Source organism: Sorex araneus, chromosome 1, assembly GCF_027595985.1.
Source record: "Sorex araneus isolate mSorAra2 chromosome 1, mSorAra2.pri, whole genome shotgun sequence".
Taxonomy (NCBI): Eukaryota; Metazoa; Chordata; class Mammalia; order Eulipotyphla; family Soricidae; genus Sorex; species Sorex araneus.
Window position 1 is genome coordinate 56,222,865 of NC_073302.1, and position 21,243 is coordinate 56,244,107.

A 21,243-nucleotide genomic window follows, 5' to 3' on the forward strand; every position below is an offset into this window, starting at 1 on the left:
TTTATTATGTGACTTTGGAAATGTTATGTAATCTCTCTGAATCTCAGTCACTTCATTTATAAAATGGGGCTTAAAAATTAATGCCTGTGAAGTCTGGCATGGAGAGGGTGAGCTGTTGGTTTGAAACAGCTATTTCTTCTATAATTCTGTATAGTTGGTTTTCAAGATGAGTGTTCACTTATATTTTCTTAAGGATGGTGGTAGTGGGTTCTAAAATACTTGTGTCTTATACATACTTGGCCTTTTTATTACTAGGTCAAAAAAAACTTTTTGCTAATTTTGCAGAAGTGTACTTTTGTTGAAGAAAGTGAGTGTAGAGAAAAATGCCTCCTACTCTTCACTGAGAACCAGTCACTGAGCAGCATAATTTTAAACTCTAATGTGGCTTTTGGGTACTTTATGAACCTTTTTATGATAACCCAGAAGCAAGATACTTATTGAATTAATACATTTCCATCAAGAGACTATTCTGTTAACCTCTCCTCTCCCTCTAAACCCATGTATGCTTTTAAAAGAAATTTGTTTTGATCAGTACTGAGGTTGCTAACTAGATGTGGATACCAGCTCCTAGATATGTAGATTTAAGTCTCAGGGCCTTTCTTTCTTTAAATCAAATAAGGAAAAACTAAAACAGCAGATAAAACCAAAAATCATATCCAGACTATCCTTACCAAGTCTGAAGCAATACTACCTTTATTTTCTGGGAAAAATATAACCAAAACCCAGTATTTTTCAAAATGAAGAATTTAAGCTTTACACACTAATTTTATTTTTAATAGTTTTAAACCTTTAATAGCTTTTGTAAGAAGAATGCATACTTTTCCTGCATGATTAAAAAAATACAAAAAGGCAGTAAAATAATCTATAAAGTTGACCGCAGGGAACCAATATATTTAAAACATTTTACTCATTGTAATGTGTACTTATGGATGTATAGATGAATACTAGTTACAAAAAGGAATTCTAGATATTTTACTTTCTTTTTAGCTTTACTCAGCCATATCATGGATATATCTTTTTCATTTCTTTAAGTTTAGATACCCATCATAATTTAAAAGTGAATTCCCAATACATTATTTTACCTTAATGGATTTTTGGTTTCTTGCCTCTTAGGTTGTTGCTACTTTTATAGAATGGAACGTCCATCTGAACATTATTTTGTCTGTCCATTTTATTGTTGTTTTCTTCAGTTTGGATCACACCCTGCCATGATTAGGCTTTTTCACAGCTTGTTGCTGGAATGGAGTCACTTTGGTGATGTTCAGACCATGTGATGCTGGGGATTCATCCCGGTTTTCTTCTGTATGGAAAACATATCCTTCAGTAACTGACATTCTTTTAGGACTACAGTGCTGCCAGCCAACAGGTCATCCTGTACCTACAGGGTGAAAGCATAAGCAGTCTGATGGTCCCTTCAGGCTTCCTGACACTTCAAAATTGCTGCCATGCCTTTGGCTAGATCCCAACAACTTGGGACCAAGTTTCCTAAAAAATTAAACAGCCAAAAGTTAGGTGTGTGGGAGCCATATCCACAAAACACCTCTGGCTCAGCTATACAGGCTCGTTTATTGACCTTATTTTAGAGACCCATAGATAAATCTTGAAAGAGATCAAAATCCACGGTTAATCTCTGACCTGCACATAGCTGAACAGACTGGGGTAACTCCGAGGGGGGCAGGTTGGCCTGTGCCTGCCCAAGTAGAGCCCCCAGCAGCTGCTTGCTTCCACAATCCAAAATCACCGCCAACCCCCTAGCCTGACTCCACCATATCAGGACAGACCACACCAAAATATAATCTACTGAAAATTCTGGTATGTCAGTTTTGTGACTGAAATCTCCAGGCTTTTCCGGAGTTTTTGTGGGCTACCTACCCTCAGTTCCCAATACACATGGAAGCTGTGGCAGTCACCCCCAGGAACCAACTCCAGCACCACCCTGTAAACTCTATTACTGGCCTTGCTTCAGAGACCTATAAATAAATCTTGAAAGAGATCAAAAGCCACAGAGATACAGCGGCGAGTCCCAGAAGACATCAAGAGCTGGAGATCTCTCCAGGCCCTATACTGAGCCAATTTCAGCCAGGGCACCCCAGATGGACCAAGTGCACTCTCCCCATGTACTCCACATGGAATCTGGGCAACCAGTTGCTTCCATAAGCAAGGCCCAGGTATGTGCACTGAGTTGTCCCTCCCCGGCTCCCCAGCCATTCGTTGGCCTGGCTGTCACACTCTCAGTGTGCCTCCAGGAGCCATCATGGCACAGCAGCAGCCCTGGTTCAGAGACACAACAACGAGTCCCGGAAGACCCCACAGAGCTGGAAATCTCTCTGGACCCCAATCCGAGTCAATTTAACTGGGGCACCCCAGATGGAGCAGAGGCACTCTCCCTGCCTACTCCTGATGGAAGGTATCTGGGTGATCAAGAGCTTCCACAAGCAAGGCCCAGTTATGCAGTTCCAGGACTAAATACCCATGCTGTGTGGTGGCAGAGACACTGGGCTGTCCTTCCCTGGCTCCTTGCCCACTCATCGACTTGGCTGTTACACTCACAATGTGCCTCTGGATACCATCTTAGCGCACCAACTGCCCTGGTCCAGAGAAGCGCAGTTGAATCCCAAAATAGATTAGTGCTGTACAAGAATGTCTCTGAAACCCAACCATTTACAATCTAGGACTCCAGAAGCATGAAGCCACGATACCCATGATACTCAAAATGAGCAATGGACAATAAATGATTTAGCATCTGCCCCTAGAAGGCAGTCTTGAATGGTGGTGGGGAAATTTGAGCAAACCATAATGCCCCAAAGTAGAGAGAGAGTGATGGGGAAATTGTCTGCCATGGAGGCAGGGTGAGGACTGGGATTTGGGGGGGTGGGCATATACTGGGGACACTTGTGGTGGAAAGTGTGCACTGGTGGAGGGATGGGTGTTTGATCATTGTATGGCTGAATCTCGAACATGAAACCTTTGTAACTGTATCTCATGGTGATTTAATTTAAAAGGAAAAGAAAAAGAAAAGAGAAGAAAAGAAAAGAAAAAAACACCTGACATTCTTTCTTGGCCCCATAAACATGTTTTTTAGTTATATATTTTCCTTTAAGGTGAAAGTGATGTTGCTGGGGGAAAAAGATACAATTTTGCAGTGTTTAAAACAGGGGTTGGGGGTCAGAAAGATCGTATAGTGGGTAAGGAGTTTGTCTTGAATACAGCCAACTAGTTTGACTTGCTGCTACACATATAGTCCCCTGAGCCAAACCAGGAGTAAGCCCTAAGCACTCCCAGCATGGCCCCCAAACCCTAAAATAAACTAGGTCTTGGCAGGCTTTTTCTGTTAACATTTTAGCAGCCATATAGATTTTCTGTAGTAATTCTACACATTTTTAACTTTGTAGCTGCAAACAGCTACAAAGTATATATAAAGACCATATGTGTAAAGGAGTAAGCAAGGCTGTATTTCAGCAAAAATTTATTTACAAAAGTTAGCAACAAAGGCAAGCAGCAGACTAGCATTTAATCCTTAGGCAATAGTTGTCTACTTCCAGCTTCAAACAAAGTTACAATTTACTGATTTAAATTTATTCCCTACTAGGCTATAAGTTGATTTACTTCTAAATGCAAAATACATAGTCTTTTCTAAAATGTTGTTTCCCTATCTCTGGGCAATATATGTAAAGGGCTAATTATACTTTGTTTATAAGCACGTGGTAATCAAAACTTGTTTTATTTTTTCATTTTATTTTAGGGTTTTTGTGGGGGGGGGCACACCTGACCGTGTTTTATGGCTACTCCTAGCTTTCTGCTTGGAGGGCACTCTTTACAATGCTCTGAGGATTATGTGGTTCCAGTGAGAGAATCTGAGACTCTTGTATGCAAAGCTTGTTCCCAACTCTTTGAACTGTCTCTTTGACCCATAAAACCTTTATCTTCTTCCCCCTCCAGTTTTTGGGTCACACTTGGTGGTGCTCAAGGCTTACTCTTGGTTCTGTCCTGGCAAACTCAGGAGACCATATTGTGTGCGGGGGATCAAAACCAGGTTGACCTGGTGCAAGGCTAGTGCCCAACTTGCTGTACTATCCCTCAGTCCCCTTAAACCTATTTTTAAAAGTTCATTAAAGCAGACTTTTATACCTATTTGTATTTTGATGCATAGAAATTTTAAACTAAGTTGCCATTATATATTTCATCATTCTATAGATTCCAGCATACCTCGGCAATTTGTAGGACAAAGACCTCCTTAGCTTGTGATGAACAGCTTCTGCCTCTCAAGGACTGCTTGATTGGGAGTCAGGGTCTAAAGACAGCCTGATGTTACCTGTAAGAAAAATGCAGCTAGTATCATTTCAGTTGAAATATATATCAGATTAACTGGATGGCATTCACTTAGATACTGGATTTATACAGGCAAAATTTTACTTGGAAAAATGCTCTGTGCATAACTAGTGACCTCCTTTCAGAGGTCACATAACTAGTAACCCCTAACTGCCTTAGGATATTGGTTTAATATCAGGTGTCACTGTCACTGTCACTGTCATCCCCTTGCTCATTGATTTGTTCGAGCGGGCACCAGTAACGTCTCTCATTGTGAAACTTATTGTTACTGTTTTTGGCATATCCAATACACCATGGGTAGCTTGCCAGGCTCTGCCATGCAGGCTCGATACTCTCGGTAGCTTGCTAGGCTCGCAATTATATTAAAATTAAAACCATTCTATTTGAGATTTGTCCTCTCGAGTTTTGTTTTCTCTTGAACAGGTATCATTGCTTGCTTGCTTTTTCCACTCTTGAGAAGCCTATATTCTCTCTTGAATACGTAATACCTCTCTTCTCTCCCCTCAGGTCTAAGTAAAATTTGTTCAATAAAAACTATCTTTTTTCACTTAACCAAATATTGTTCTATTTGTAACATTGGGTCATTGCCACCACTATAAACTTAAAGAGATCTATTTATTTAATGCATCTTTGTGTATCTACTATGTACAAAATAGTGTAGTGGATTAGGTGGGGGAATAGGAAGAGATAAGTTAGTTCTTACTCTTAAGGACAAAAAACAAAACAAGTATTTATTTTTTCCAAGTTAACCTTTATTCAGTCACTGTGAAATTATATATTTATTCATGATTGGTTTTAGGCATACAATGTTTCAACATCCACCCCTTCACCAATACTGAATTCCCACAGCCTCCTCACCCCCATTTGCCTCCCTCTCACCATTCTGCTTCTATGGTAGGCGTTTTGGGTTTTTTTTGATAAGTTTTTGCACTATGGTTTACAGTACTGTTGCCAATAGGGATTTGTACATAAAAAAGCATGTATTTAAAGTCAAAGGTTGCATAGTGCTGAAGACCTAAGACTTGGTAGAGTCTCCTGTCTCTTCCACTTGGGGTTATCATGAAACTGGACATAGTAGCATTAAAAATACAGACTTACTTTTCCCTTTTCTTGTTTTTCTTTGGGCCATTTCTGGCTGTACTCAAGAAACCATATGTGGTGCTTGGGAGTGAACCCAGGTTTGCTGTATCCATAGCAAGTGCTTTACATAGTATTATTTCTCTGGCTTCTAGAAACCTTCAAAAAATGATGCAGGAGCCTATATTCCTAAATGAACTTTATAAGAATGTCTTGTTTTTGGTAAGTTGTTGCTTTTGTGTTGTTTGCGGGCCATCCTGCTGAAGCTCAGGAATTACTCCTGCCGGCCTTGGAGGACCATGTGGGATGATGGTGATAAAAACTGGATCAGCTGTCTGCAAGGCAAATATGTTACCTGCTATCACTCTGGCCTTTTTGGTTTGCTTGATTGTTACGTTTTTGTGTTTTTTTTTCAGTTTTGGGGGTACACTGGGCTCTGCTTAGGACTTACTGTTGGCTCTGTTGAGGGATCACCCCTGGTGGGAGTTGAGGGACCCTATGAAATGCTGGAGATTGAATCTGTATCACTGCAAGCAAAGTACCTTACCCACTGTACTTTCTCTTTGGCCCAAAATATGTATATTGATTTAGGAAAATGTAAATTACTCTTAGAGTTGTCATATCATTCTGATTAAACTGTCAATTAAGTATTTTTCCTAAAGGAGAAGATAAAGCTGGAAAGGCAAGGTAAAGCTAGATTGCACAGAGCCCAGCAGGAACTTTTATTGGTAATTTGTTGTGCAAGCCAAACATCCTTTAGAAATATATATTTGATTGTAGAACTAGAATATGACCCTGCTTATTAAGAGAGGGCTGATAAAGTTGGGGCTTAATCACTTAAGGGTTATGTCAAAGTTATTAGCATGTTAGAAATGTTCTGGAAGGAGAAATTATTTGGAAGGCATGTTGGAGGTCAGCTGAGGAACTTGAAAAAATAAAACTGGACAGGATTTCAGAATTTTCTAGGTTTGAAAAATGAAGAGATGGTTTTTAATCATATGTAAGACTGAATTTTTTTGTTACTGGATTTATTGTGATTATGTTGCAAAGTTAGGGAGAGCTGTAGTAAGGATAGAAAAGGTAGCTCTGAAACTGTGGTTTGCTTATTTAGCTCAGAATATTAACTGGAAACTTGGAAATTTCTAGTGGGAGCTTGAAAATGAAAAACTAAAATTCATGTAAGAGGAAAAAATTAGGGATTTGAGAGCACTGTTTCATATAGTTGGCAGATAAAGTATGGGAAGGACATATCATATGGATAGTATGTAGAGAGAAAAAGCTGTTTTATAACATTTCTTATCATTAGGCAGTCAGTGACATAAGTGCTCTATCTCTGTGTGAAGCTACTAACAACAAAAACAAAAGGAGAGCTATATGTTTTATAATTTATAAAGCATTGTATTGTCTACTGTTATTTTCTTTCAGCTTCTAAACCCACCTGATTTCAGGAGTAAAATGAGTTTTGATTGGGAAAAATACTTTGTTTATAATATTCCCCAGGATAATTAGAGAAACTCCTTTTTACTTTATTTTCTAACCAACATTCTCTTGAGACCCTTGATAAGAAAGATACTGCATTGGAGAGAGATTTAAAAATCACCTTTTACTAGTCTAGTACAGGATCTTGCAACCTTTTATCTTCCTTAGATTTTATATGAGAAGGGCCCACTGTCCTTGAAACTGGAAGGATTGTGGTGGTTTGGGGTATTACATAATAATCAACATGATGTTTTTTTTTGTACATTTTCTCTTTTGGTTTAAGGTTATCAGTAGGCATGGAGGGGGAATTGTATAACACATAGTGCATATTAAAAATGTTGGGAAACTTAATTTTACTCTATAAAATAGCATTGTTGAATCAGAGCAGAGGTGATTTGAGGTATTTGAGTTTTTTTTTTTTAAGGGAATACTAGTTCTATCACTTTGATACACATAACACTTCCATTGTAGTGTATTCTTCAACAGCCCTTCCCTTTTGTGCTCTCTCATATACATTTAAAACCCACCCATTTGGAGATCCCTCGTGGTAAGGGAAATGCGTGCTGAAAGTGGACTAGTGTCCGAACATGATGGCCACTCAATACCCCTACTGCAGACCACAACACCCAAAAGGAGAGAGAGAGAACAAATTTGAATGCCCTGCCACAGAGGCTGGGTGGGGTTGAGGGGATGGGACTGGGGGGTGGGAGGGATACTGGGTTCATTGATGGTGCAGAATGGACACTGGTGTAGGGATGGGCTCCCAAACACTGCATGAGGGAAAAACAAGCACGAAATGTATGAATCTGTAACTGTACCCTCACTGTGACTCACTAAATAAAAATAACAATAATAAAAAAAATCAAACCCACCAATTCTCTAAAATATTGTTAGGGATCATACTAATTCTTCCTTTTTTTTTTCACTCTCTGTTAGACCTCTGATGAAATATGGTCAAGTTAAATGCACCCATTTTCTTCCAAAGTCGAGTCCTTGCTGAAAAATTCCAACCCCTTCTAAAACAAATTAGTGGCTCACTGATTGATTCTTTCAAGTAGCCCCTTTCTCTCCTTAGAGGTACTTACACCATCCTCATTCTTGGTCACTGGAAAACCAGGAGAGAAGTTGTGAGGAGAAAATGCTGTGGCTGAGTTCAGGGTGACCTGTAAAGTGGTTTAAGTCTATTAGATAATGGTCTTTCCCCAAATAATTTACTTCTAATGATTGCAGCATATGTGGTGTGCCATATCCCTGCTTTTTAAATTGCTTGCTTATTTCTCTACCAACAGTCTTTTGACTTCTCATTTTCTCTTTCACAGTGAGATTTTGGGGATATCTGCATTTATACCTTAGTTTATATGTCTTCATTTTTAAATTAGGTATTGTGTTTTCAATAGTATTAATGTTTATAGTTTTAGAGACAAAATTATTGTATCTTCTTTACCACCAAAATGTTCAAAATCCGTCACTGTCTAAATGTCTCTTCTAGTCCACTTCTTCTTTCCACTCCCTTTACTTGGGAGTTTGCCATTGCTAAATTTTGTAGCCAGAGATCAAAGGTTTGTCATCATTTGATACTGTCTATTCCCTTGTGTTTCTCTACCACAGATGAGTCCGATCATTGGTTTTTGCCCTCTGATTTATTTGGCTTAATATCATGTCACCAGTTCCATCTAATATGCTTCAAATTGCATGACTTAATCTTTTCTTATGGCTGTATAGTCTTTTTTTATTTTGTATGTATGTCACAGCTCCTTTAGAATTTGTCTGGTGTTGGACATTTGTGTTGTTTCTATATACTGGCAGCTGTACTTACTGTTGCAGTGAATATAGGTGAATTTTTATCTTTTTGAGTTAATTTTTTTGATGCCAAACTGGAATCTCTGGGCCACGGAAGCTCTGCTTTTGTCTAGTTTTTCCCTTTGGCCACACCTGGTATTGCTCCAGGGATAATTGAAATTATTGAAAATAGTCAAATTCTATAGTTTTCTTCATTAGTATAAAGCTCATTTGTATGGTATGATACAGATAATTTCATTCACATTTTCTTCTGTGCTAAAACTCACATAAAACAAAAATTGGAGAAATAAGTGAACTTTGTTAAATGGTGGGCTTTTCTAATAGAAAAACTATTGTGACAGTTGAGAGAACCATGTCTTAATTTTCATTTCATCAATTATAAAACATGGAGGAAAACTATAGTGATATTACTCAGATTTAAAAGTGATGAGTATTTTGGAAATCAGTATCATATTCTTTCTTGACTGATGTGGGAATTGATGAATATTATGCATAAGTCCCTTTGGTTGTCTTCAAAGAAAGATTCTTAGTAATTTTAGCAGTATTCATAGTCCATTGGATTCTTCAGGGAAGATATTTTTTACTTCATATTCTTAACTTCATAGTACAAAAAGCAAGGTATTTTGTTGTTGTTTGTGGCTGAGGTTGGTTTGTGCAATGGTATCTATAGAGGTTGTTCCTGTTACAGTGCATGGGTCCCCATGCTAATCCAGATAATCAGCTCCCAAGGCATAGAATGAAACCCTGCTAAATATTCCTGGATCCTGTGATGATGCTATGCCATCTATCCACTTCCAGTCACGTTCTATGGCTGTTTTGTAGCAGATTCACATATATGACCCTTCTCCACTCTTTATTCTGTTATTCTGATCCTGTCAATCACTATTTGGAGATGACCCAAGAAGAGACCTGTCTCTGTCCTACAATTTTTTTTTGGAAAAGATTTCATCTGAACTGTTCCTGTTGAACAATCCTTTCTAATTAAAGAACTCTATAAGAACAAACATATTTCTGGTCATTCTCTCCTGGGTTTCTGGGCCACACACAGCGGTTCTCAGGGTTTCCACTTAGCTCTTTGCTTAGTGATCACTCCTGATGGTGCTCAGAGTATCATATGATGTGTTGGGATTAAATATGTTTGGTTGCATGCATGACAAGTGATATAATAGCTGTATACAGCATATATATACCTCCTATAATATTGCTCTAAGCTCTAACTACTATCTAAACTCACCAATTCCTTTCTGATAAGTTAGGGAGTTTTCTTTCTTAAGCTTTTAGGTTCTGATATATTAGACTTTTCTTTGTCTTGCCTGAGGATTTTTGTTTGAAAATATTTAGGCCTGGAATGTCATCTAGTTAAATTGTAGCCTGATAAAACTAAGATATGTTAATGAAACTGCACATACACTAACCTAGCTCACTTTAAAAATAAGTTTTATAATTTGAAAAACTTTTGCAGCGGTACAGTTAGCATACATCCTTACTATATTGGGTAATTTGTGTTCTTTCAAAGGCTTCTTTTTTGGTGGGTTATTGTCGAATCCATTTTACTTAATAGTCTTTCTGAATTCTTTAAGCAACTTTTCCTCTCACTCTTTGGCATTGGCATTGCATAACCATTGAAATTTGACTGAAGATCTCTGCTTTTCTCTGGCTTGGAATGTGCCAGTTCTTTGTTGAACATGTCCCTGGGTTTTCATTGAGTTTTTGAGTTTTGTTTGTTTTCTATTCTCTCTCCTCTAACTTCCCTCTCTCCTGTACATTCTCAGTCTTCTCTCTTATGTCTTAGCCAGTTTTGTCTATACATTCTTTCCCAAGTTCTTCTGGGTTTGGATAGTTTCCTACTTCCCTTCACTGTTAGACTGAGGCCACCAAAACACATACGTTCATCTGGGCTTGTGGCCAACCTAACCAAAGAGATTTGAGCTGACATTGATGTTTGTTTATTTAGGCTGTGACTTTTATTGTGCCTATCAAGAAAACGATTCAAATGTTTAACACTTAAAAATTAAGTTTCAGATGGCCCTCATTTTGCAAGAAGCATGTCAGACACTATGCCTATTTAGTTATTTACTTACTTATTCTGGGGAGGTAGGGGCTAGGGTTTGGCCACACTTCTTGGTGATCCTGGCTTATTCCTGGCTCTGCACTCAGTTCTCACTTCTAGTTGCCAGGGATCAAATCTGGGCATTCGCATACAAGGCATGCACAACCAAGGGAAGTTTGCCATTTTAGTATTTTTAACCTAAGTGTTACTGATTTTGAAGCAAAGTACATACAAATCTAAAAAGAAATAAAGTCTTCGTAGTATTTTCAGAGACATGTTCCACTGTGAGAATTTTGCGATATTGTGATAGAACTTTGTTTTAAAATATAACATTTCCTTTATCCTAACACTAGAGTATTAAGTAGCATTGTCCTCCTCTTGTTCATCAATTTGCTCGAGCGGGCATCAGTAATGACTCCATTGTGAGACTTGTTACTGTTTTTGGCATATTGAATACACCACAGGTAGCTTGCCAGACTCTGCCGTGTGAGAATATTAAGTAAAGTGAGTAATATCAGAATTCCTCAAATCAATTTTAGTTTCATGTTGCAGTAAAAATAGTGGTTGTTAGATATATGTTGTATTTTATTATAAAATGGAGTAATAATAAAAAGGCAGTATGTCTGTTATTTGTCAGTCATTTTGATCTATTTTAACTAGTAAACTGAACTATAGATTTCTACATCAAAAATCCTAATTTTGGGCCTACAAAAGGTCTACAAAATTAATAAGGTGTTTAACATTTATATACTTTTTATCTTCCTTGGTGTGTCTCTATGTAATTAGTAAACCCATATGCTTGAATTTTCTTAAACATTTACTCGGATTATTGTGTTAGAGCAATAGTACAGTGAGTAGGGTACTTACCCTGTACACAGCTAACCCAGGTTTGATCCTTAGCACCCCATCTGGTTCCCTGAGCTCAGAGTCAGAGTAAGCCCTGAACACATCCAGGCGTGGCTCAAAAAAACAAAGCACAGGTTTTTTTTTTTTTCCCTCTGACATTAATGACTTTAAATGTGGTGAGAATGGAAGGAGTGAGTATTCTTATAGGATGAACCCATGAGTTAAATTAAGCAGTTTGGTTTAAGCTTCTATTTTATTTCTTCATCTTTAAAATAGGGGACTCTCTTTTTTTTGTGGGGGTATGGCCACAACAGGTTGTGTTCAGAATTTACTCCTAGCTCTATAACTCAATGATCATTCCTAGAGGTGCTCAGGGGACCAGATACAGTCCTGGGATTTATCCAGGGTTTGTTGTGAGCAAGGGAAGTATTTTACTACTTAACTCTCTCTTGCATATGTAATTTATTCACCTGCATTCGTATGGATATTTTGCCTGTTTAGAGATTATAGGACTCTAAATATGAGAGTATGACCCACTTCCTTACTTTTGTGATAAGGTTAGTTAAACATTCTGTTAGCCTGCCACAATTTCCTTCCAACTTATTTGTAGACATTTTTGTTAACTCTCACATGTTTTGAAATGTCTGATTTTATAATTGTGAGTGTAATTGTAACTTTCTCCTTCCTTCTGGAGAGTGTTTACAGTGTATTCTGTAAGGTTGAAAAAGAACTAGAAAGTATTTGAGACATGGTCAAATAATTTTAAGGTAACTGGAATTTGTTTCGTGTACATGAAATAAAGTATTGTTTACAGTAATTTTGTAATATGTGCATCCTGGCTCATGGAATCTGTGGTTACCATTTAAGTAGTCACATTTATTAAAGTTATGTAGGAAGCTTTTTTGGAGGGATGTTTCATTTTGATATTGAATAGTGTAAGATTGATTTTTTTCCAATCCTTCTATTCTTCCCCACGGAGATTTGTTACAAAGCTCATTAGTGTTCTTACATATGCTAGCCAAGGTGTGGAATCAGCATTATTTTGTGTATGACAGAACAAAAATGCGTAGTCCCTGTACTCTCTTCCATGCCCTATTTCTTTCACATTCTTCAATTTATAGGATATATTTCTTTTAGCATTGCTGTAGCATAGACCAAAGAGCAAGCAGTAGGCCTTGACTTCTGGTAACACCTTCTCTATTTCCTTAAATTGTCTTAGATGTAATTTCTTTCATATGAAACATGAGTGAATGACTTTAGAAGTAGATGCCACTAAATACAACTTACCTGTTTTTTATTAACTTTGAAATATATTCTCAATTGCTCGTTCATTTTTTAGGGTTCAACTTTACAATTTGGAATTGACTTTCGGTTATTGTCTACTTAACTTTGTACCTTGTGTTTTTTTTTTTTCATTAGCAAATTAGATCTGCTTATATCCAACAATGGCGTGATAGCACAGCTATCACGCCATTGTTGGATATAAGCAGGATGTTTGTCTTGCACTTGGCCTACCTGGGCTCGATTCCTCAGCCCCTGTCGGAGAGCCCGGCAAGCTACGGAGAGTATCCCACCCGCACGCAGAGCCTGGCAAGCTACCTGTGGCGTATTTGATACGCCCAAACAGTAACAAGTCTCACAAAGGAGACATTACTGGTGCCAAGTCAAGCAAATCGATGAACAGTGGGATGACAGTGCTGCGTGCTATCTTCTACAATATTGTTGAGAAAACTGGGTTAATCTATATTTAAGGTGCCCTTAGTGATTGCCCACATTGCAAGTGCTCCCTACCTGTGATCTTCCTTTCTTTTTTCTCCTAGTTTCTGGTAAAATCTGTGGGTAGAGTAGTCAATATCAATAACAGATGATATCCTCTCTATTTCATCTTATGTATACAAGCAAGAATAAAAAGAATAGGAGAATTGAAGAGAATTGGACCTAAAATGTTTAAAGAAGACTGGGCTGGAGTAATAGCACAGCGGGTAGAGCGTTTGCCTTGCATGTGGCTGAACCGGGTTCAATTCCCAGCATCCCATATGGTCCCCTGCCAGGGGTGATTCCTGAGTGCAGAGGCAGGAGTAACCCCTGTGCATCATCGGGTGTGACCCAAAGAGAAAAAAAAATGAAGACTTATCAGTGCACTTTTTTTTTTCTTTTTGGGTCACACCCGGCGATGCACAGGGGTTGCTCCTGGCTCTGCACTCAGGAATTACCCCTGGCGGTGCTCAGGGGACCATATGGGATGCTGGGAATCGAACCCGGGTCGGCCGCGTGCAAGGCAAACGCCCTACCCGCTGTGCTATTGCTCCAGCCCCTCAGTGCACTTTAAAAAAAGCAAGCATATATATATATGTGTGTGTGCGTGTGTATATATGCATATATATATGTATACATATATATGTATACATATATATATATACATATATTTTTTTTCCATACCCATCAATGGTCAGGGATTATTCTGAGCTCTGCACCCAGGAATCACTTCTGGTGGAGCTCAGGGGCCCATATGGTGTACCCAGATTGAACCCGTGTTAGCTGCATGCAAGGAAAGTGCCCTACCAATTGTACCATCTCACAGCAACTCACCCAACTTAAAAAAAAACAAAAAACTTACATTCATGATTGAGCTTCTAAAGTGGGGTTTATTTTGAATTAATTAAATTTGGGAAAATTAACTGATTTGTTGGTCAAAACGAAGAGGAAAATGCCATCTAAGGCAACATGCGTGACTGAAAACCGATCTCTGAGCAAAGAAAATTGATGGGCACAGATGATCCTAATTGGAGTTTTAAAAAAATAAAGCAAGACACGGAGAAAGGAATTTGAAAGGAGAAGAGACGCAGGTGAGATAAACTTGATTGATGGTTTGAGAGTTCACATATATAGACAGATGTATGATTAATGAAGATAGTATGTGTTTAAAATATGACAAGTAGTTTAGGCAACATTTTAAAAAAGCAAAATACCAGTTTTTTTATTTTTTGCTTTTTGCTCTTTGGGTCACACCCAGCGATGCTCAGGGGTCACTCCTGGCTCTGCACTCAGGAATTACCCCTGGCCGTGCTCAGGGCACCATATGGGATGCTGGAAATCAAACCCTTGTCGGCCTTGTGCAAGGCAAATGCCCTACCCGCTGTGCTATCACTCCAGCCCCAGAATACCAGTTTAAATGGAAGATAATTTTTTGAAAGCTGGAGAATGGAATAAAAGAAAATGAAAGTAGTTAATAATTCAACTTTTGCACAGGAATTTAGTTGCTTTCAATATATAATTCTAGGTATAAGCATTCAGTAAATTTCAGCTATTGGTTTTGGTGCTACAACCAGGTGTGCTCAGGACTTACTCCTGGTTCTGCACTCAGGGATCACTCCTGGTAGTGCTCAGAGGATCATAGAGGATTCCAGGTATCAAATCCAGGTGCCACTTGCAAGGCAAATGCTCTACCTGCTGTGCTGTTGCTCTAGTCCCATTTTCTAAAATTATTATTAGAGCAGAACACAGAATAATCTGCATAATGTAACATAAGTAAACAAGTAGTAAACAAAATCTTGTGCTAGCCTATATCAAGAAAAAGAAGAGTAATTTTTTTTTTAAATTTTTTATTGAGTCACCATGTGGAAAGTTACAAAGTTTTCAGGTTTAAATCTCAGTTATACAATGCTCGAATACCCATCCCTTCACCAGTGCTCATATTCCACCACCAAGAATCCCAGTATAGCTCCATCCCGCCCCCTCACACCCCAAACCCCCCCACGCCCCTAGCCCCTCCACCCTAAGCCCCCCCCCCGCCTGTGTAACTAATAAATTTCACTTTACTTTCACTTTGATTGCATACAATATTTCAACAAAACTCACTATTATTGTTTGGAGAGTCTCTCCCCTAAAGTCAGACCTGCTGAAAAGGAAGCATTAGATGATTTGTTTTCCATTGCTGAGGATGAAGAGGTATGAGGTCGAGTGACCACACTTAGCGGCCTCTCAGTTTTGGGTTTCTGTAATTTAGTATTTTAGTAACTAAGTCCAGAGAGATATCTGCCAGAAGTTGCATTGTTGCCAACTTGTACTTCTCAGTTACATTATATTCCACATATGAGTGCAATCTTTCTATGTCTGTCTCTTTCTTTCTGACTCATTTCAAGGAAGAGTAAATTTTAATGCTATTTTAGGAATTGAAAGAACTTTAAAAACTATAGAATACAATTTTAATTCCCACACAAGAAAATGAAAATATAGGGGTGAGATGCCATCTATGTGTATAAAAAAAAATAGTTTCTCTGCCCCTTATCTTATTTGCTCATTTCCTTCTACTTTTCTTCCTCTGTCCTTTGTGCTGCATGCTGAGGTTTTAAGGGGAAATACAATACATGTGGATGCTCTTGGAATTTACTTTTTCATAATTAATGTACTTGACTGTATGATATTTAAGTATATTTGCCATCAGACTTATAAGGTCTGTGTGAGAGATGCAGTTGGGGTGTCCTTGCTTTTGCCTGAGTTAAGTGTATTTGTGTGCAGTTCTCAACAGCCTCCACACCCAGCATCTAACTCGGCCGTATTCCCTCAGGTTCCAGTGGCATGTGCTGGCAGAGTGCTGGGTGCAGACTTTTGCCCAAACCTGGAGGAGCCAGACCAGAGGCTGGAAGTCCAGGTTGGAGTCTTACCATTTTATCAGTTGGGGAGGTATCACAGAAATAGTGGTCCCTGAAGATCATACAGATATATCAGTGGCACTGGAAAATGGAAAATCATAGAGACGTGTGCGAGACCAGTGTAACATATGTGCAGCAAAAACTCCTTTTAAGGATGAGTTGTTTGTAACTGAAGATACTTTATTTATTCAAGAAATGTTATATTAGGTAGTAAATATGAACGAAGTGTCTGAGGCTGGCTGCCTAGGTGAATGCAAACCTATGAGATGTTTGGGCAGCTGTTTAACCTTACTGAGCTTCTCTATGAAATGGAGGTCTACTGTACAAGGTGGTTATGAGGAGTAAATGTCCTAATGTGTCAATACCAGTTAGTGTATGGATTTGTGCATAACAGACACTCAGTAAATATTAGCTCTTTTCTTTTTGCTTTTGTGCCTGGGATTGAACCTAGGGCTTCATATATGTGAGGCATGTACCCTACATGCACATCCCAGGCCCTAGTTCTCATTTTTATAACATTATCATGTGCTAAAGCACATTCCTAGGCACTGAACATACATAATAAGTAAGTCACACTTCTTGCATTATGGTCTCTGAGTTCAGAATAACAGTTTGGGCACTGCTGTAGAAAAACTGGACTTAATGATGGGTATTCCTTTGTTATATATTGGGAGATATTTCCTATAGCATGATAATAAGTTAATTACTAATTTTTTCTAATATACTGTTTTTTTCTTATATACCTTTAAAAATTTAGTAATTTTAATTTAGTTATTTTATGTACTTTTAAGGAATGAAAAATTGTAAGCTTTGTTGAAAAATTTGATATTGAAGTATGATATCTTGGCCCATGGCATATCTCCGTTTATCTCCATGTGTCTTCTAATATTTTAGGAACTGTATGTGCCAGTGATAGGTACAGATTGAAACTTTAGCATGAATGATATACCCTAGTGTAAACAAACTCAGTTTACTTTTAGAACTTCCATTTGGTCTGATTTTTTAAATTTTAGATTTAAGGAGTAAGCACAGTAAGATCAGTTGTAAAACATTTTTACTGATTAAGATATCTCATATGAATAAAGAGAATAGTTTTTAAAATGAACTTCTCCACAGTTTGAATGATGGTGGTGGAAATGGTGATAGGATGAAATGTCAGTTTTATGGCACTGACAGGCATATTGTCTCTTGCACACCTGTGCTTGGCCTAGAACAGACCACCTGAGTTCTGTTGTACCACAAGCTGATACTCTAGGTATATGGCTAGAATACAGCAGAAAAGCAGGTGTAACACATAATGAGACATGATTGTGTAGTTCCAGTGTTTAGAAAGCTAACAGCTTGTGTGTGACACATAAATGCAGAGTGATGGAAGACTTGGGGTTGTGAATAATCTGAACCTTGACCTCTTTCGTTGGACAAGCAGTGTTCTTCAAACATGTCACCTGGAATGGTCTGTCATGGGTGGGTGTTTGAATTACCTATTTTTGAACGTTGAAATACAGTGCAGGAGCAATAGATTTTGTAGATGTAAGCATATGAAATAAACCAAGAGAGACTGTTGGAGCACATTATTTTTATACAGCAGGGGATAAAATATATTTGTAAATAATGCGTGAAACTCTGGTTGTAGGTTAAACAGTTGTGGTGTTGACAATTTAGCATGAGCCTTACAAAGAAGACCAAGTTCCTCAACAAAAAGACATGAAAGTATTTATTGGATTTGTCATCTGAAGCATCCACCATTTTAGTAAATTGAGTAGAAAGATTGAATCTATTGAAAGAGGGTCAATTTGTGGTGGATTGAATTAACAAGAATCTACTTGAGTTACTGTCCTCCTTTCCTCTCTCTCAATATGTCTTCCATACATTCAATTGTTGGTATGTTTTTATATTATGTTAGCCATAAGAAATTTGACATTTAAATGTTCTTCACCAGGTAACAATTTTGGACTAGGATTTAGTTTAGATTTGCCACGCTATGTGTTCTTGATGTGGCACATATTCTGGTCCGTTTTGTTGCTTTTCTTGTCATTGAGCTGTTTTATTTTTTAATTTTTTTTTACTTTTTGAGTCATAGTTGTTGAAAATACTCAGGGGTTACTCTTGGCTCTGCACTCAGGAACTAGTCCTAGTGGTGCTTGGGGAACTATAAGGGATGCGAGGAATCAAACCAGGGACAGCCACATGCAAGGCAGACAGACACCCTAGTCCTGTACTATCACTCTGGCCTTGAGCCATTATTTTAAGACCAGCTTTATATACCAGGGAATGCACTATAAGAATTCCCAGAATTATATGCTCTCTTGCTTAAAGGAAAGCTTAGGCTTTCCTTTGAGGCCAGGCATTACACCCAAGTATTTACTGTTTGGCCTCTTGATTTTTCAGAATAATGTATGCAATTAAGATTTAAGAGCAATGGCTTATTTATAACCTTTTCTATGAGGAGATTCTTCATTTTGAAGCATTGCCCTCATTACTTTTTTTTTAAATATTTTGACTGGGAGAACTGGAGCAATAGCACTGCGGGTGGGTGTTTGCTTTGCACGCGGCAGACCTGGGTTTGATTCCTCCATCCCTCTCGGAGAGCCTGGCAAGCTACCAGGAGTATCCTGCCTGCCCAACAGAGCCTGGCAAGCTACCCATGGTGTATGCAATATACCAAAAACAGTAACAAGTCTCACAATGGAGATGTTACTGGTGCTTGGTTGAGCAAATCGATGAACAATGGGATGACAGTGCTACAGTGCTTGACTGGTAGAAGTTATCATGACATTACTGGTGTAGCCCTTTTCTGTTCTTATCTACTTCCGTTTTGCCCTAAAGTTTCATATGGCTTAGCAACTTTATCATTTAATAACTCCAAGGTTCATTACATTATTTTATCAGTTTACTTTTGGTTTTGAATGTCTGTCATCCTTAAAAGTTCCTGCTTTCCTTTTGTAAGGGTGTTTGCTTTATTTTCATATTAACATACTTGATTTAGAAAAATAAAAGGAAATTAAGACTGATTTGCTGTATAACTTTATTAATTTTTATGGTAGTTCTCTTTTTTTTTCTTTTTGGGTCACACCCAGCGATGCACAGGGGTCACTCCTGGCTCTGCACTCAGGAATTACCCCTGGCGGTACTCAGGGGACCATATGGGATGCTGGGAATTGAACCCGGGTCGGCCGCATGCAAGGCAAGCGCCCTACCCGCTGTGCTATCACTCCAGCCCCCTATGGTAGTTCATAAAGTAGGTATGGAATATTTTGCTTGAGAAGTTAACTGATGTGTAGGAGTAACAATGTATTCTCTAATATAATTATTTTAAAGAAAATGGTTATTCTGATACAGACATTTCTTAAAGATTGCAGAGTATTTTTATCTTAATCAAAGAAAAGTTAATTTCTTAGTCTAACAGTGACCCTTAAGAATTCCATTGTTACATACAGTTACATACAGTTAGTCTAGCATTTCCATTCTTGGTTGGGAATTTAAGATGTGTGGTTTAACTAGTTATATTTCACCACTAAAATGCTTAGAATATTAAAGTAAATAATGAACCAATATTTCAAGACCAGAGTAGACACAATTTGCTGTGATGTTTCATAAACCACAGACTCCTTTCTTTTGTGAATGCTTGAAGGATCCTGTTCTTTTCCAGACATACCGGGGTGCAAGTGTAAATTTCCATAAAATTTAAATGAGGTGCTTCCTGTAATTAATGAACAATTGTGGCTGCTCTCTAGTCTGCATTGTAATTAACCGTGATCAGGCTTGTTTAGTGATGACACTGTTCCTGTAATAATTTGACAAGCTACTGTGAATTTGCCAGGTTATTAAACAACCTGCAGCATTCACTTAAGGAATCACAGGGATGAGCTTGGCGGCTGCTGTTAGTTAAATGCTACATAAGGGTCAACTAAAGCTGTCTGCTGAAGTCTATCAATCACCATGAGTAGTTTTTGTGTCTGTGAATTTGGAGAACTTAATTTTGTATGAATTATCTTAAAAACTTTTAATTATATTATAGACTTTTGGGGAAAAAACTGTGATTTTTATGAGTTCATAGTAAAGCTAGCAATTTTTTTATTTTGTAATCACTAGTATGGACTCAACAGAGGTAGTACCATCCATATCAATAAGTCTCAATCAACAGCTTCTCCTTTCCACCTCCATTAAATAGGTTTAAGTATTTTGTAAAAGAACTATGTCCTTTGAATTCATTCACAACATCTCATACATAAAAATTCATGAGAGAGGGAGGAGAGAGAGAGGGAACAGGGGCTGGGAAGGAGGGAGGGAGGGGGGAGGAAGAGAGAGAGAGAGAGAAAGAGAGAGAGAGAGAATAAGCAAGCAAGCATGCAGGCAGATAGCCTTGTGCTAAATGCAGTTTTGTTTGTCACAGTTAGGCTGAATGATCTAAGTGGACTGGTAACTTATGTCCGTGGTCACCCATGCACCCGCCTTCCCAGCCTACCTACTCACCCCTCCAATCCTCCCACCCCTTCAGCTTAAGAACTGTTCAAAAAGTTACTGTCTAGTTACTGTGGTGTCTTTCATTCAGATTCTGTTTATTGACTAAACCACAAGGATTCCTGCCCAAAGTACCAGGCAGTCTATGCTTGACTGATTTTGATTTTCTAACATCAGCCCTGGGGTTTATTTGAAAAATGTACATACACTGCAGCTTTAACAAGTAAAGTGACTGCATGTTTTTAACCATGGAATAGAGTATATCTGAAGATCATTAAATTTAGGGGATGTTGGAGAAAAGAGGTGGAGAATAAGTGTAGTAGTCATTGTACCATTGCAGTGTGTGTATGTGTGTGTGTCACATGGTTTTTGTCTTTTCATCTTCTCCAAGAGCCAGAAAGTTTCCTGCCGTTCTCTTTCCAGCTATTGACAAATGATTGCCAGATGTGAGATCTTTGCAGTGCTTTTCCCCCTTTGCAAACCTGCAGCGATGGGATATTTGATTCTCCCTTGCCCATTTCATCTCCTTTCCACATCTGCCAGGGATAC

General features: G+C 38.3%; 1 protein-coding gene across 1 annotated transcript in view; it reads left to right on the top strand.

Annotated features, from left to right (window-relative positions):
- The window catches only part of BNC2 (basonuclin 2), a 477,043-nt gene that overhangs the window by 187,820 nt on the left and 267,980 nt on the right, over nucleotides 1–21,243 (top strand). Inside the window, exon 3 of the mRNA XM_055144211.1 lies at nucleotides 16,149–16,232. Within this exon, the coding sequence (XP_055000186.1) occupies nucleotides 16,149–16,232 (84 nt within the window). The remainder of the gene's footprint in view (nucleotides 1–16,148; nucleotides 16,233–21,243) is intronic.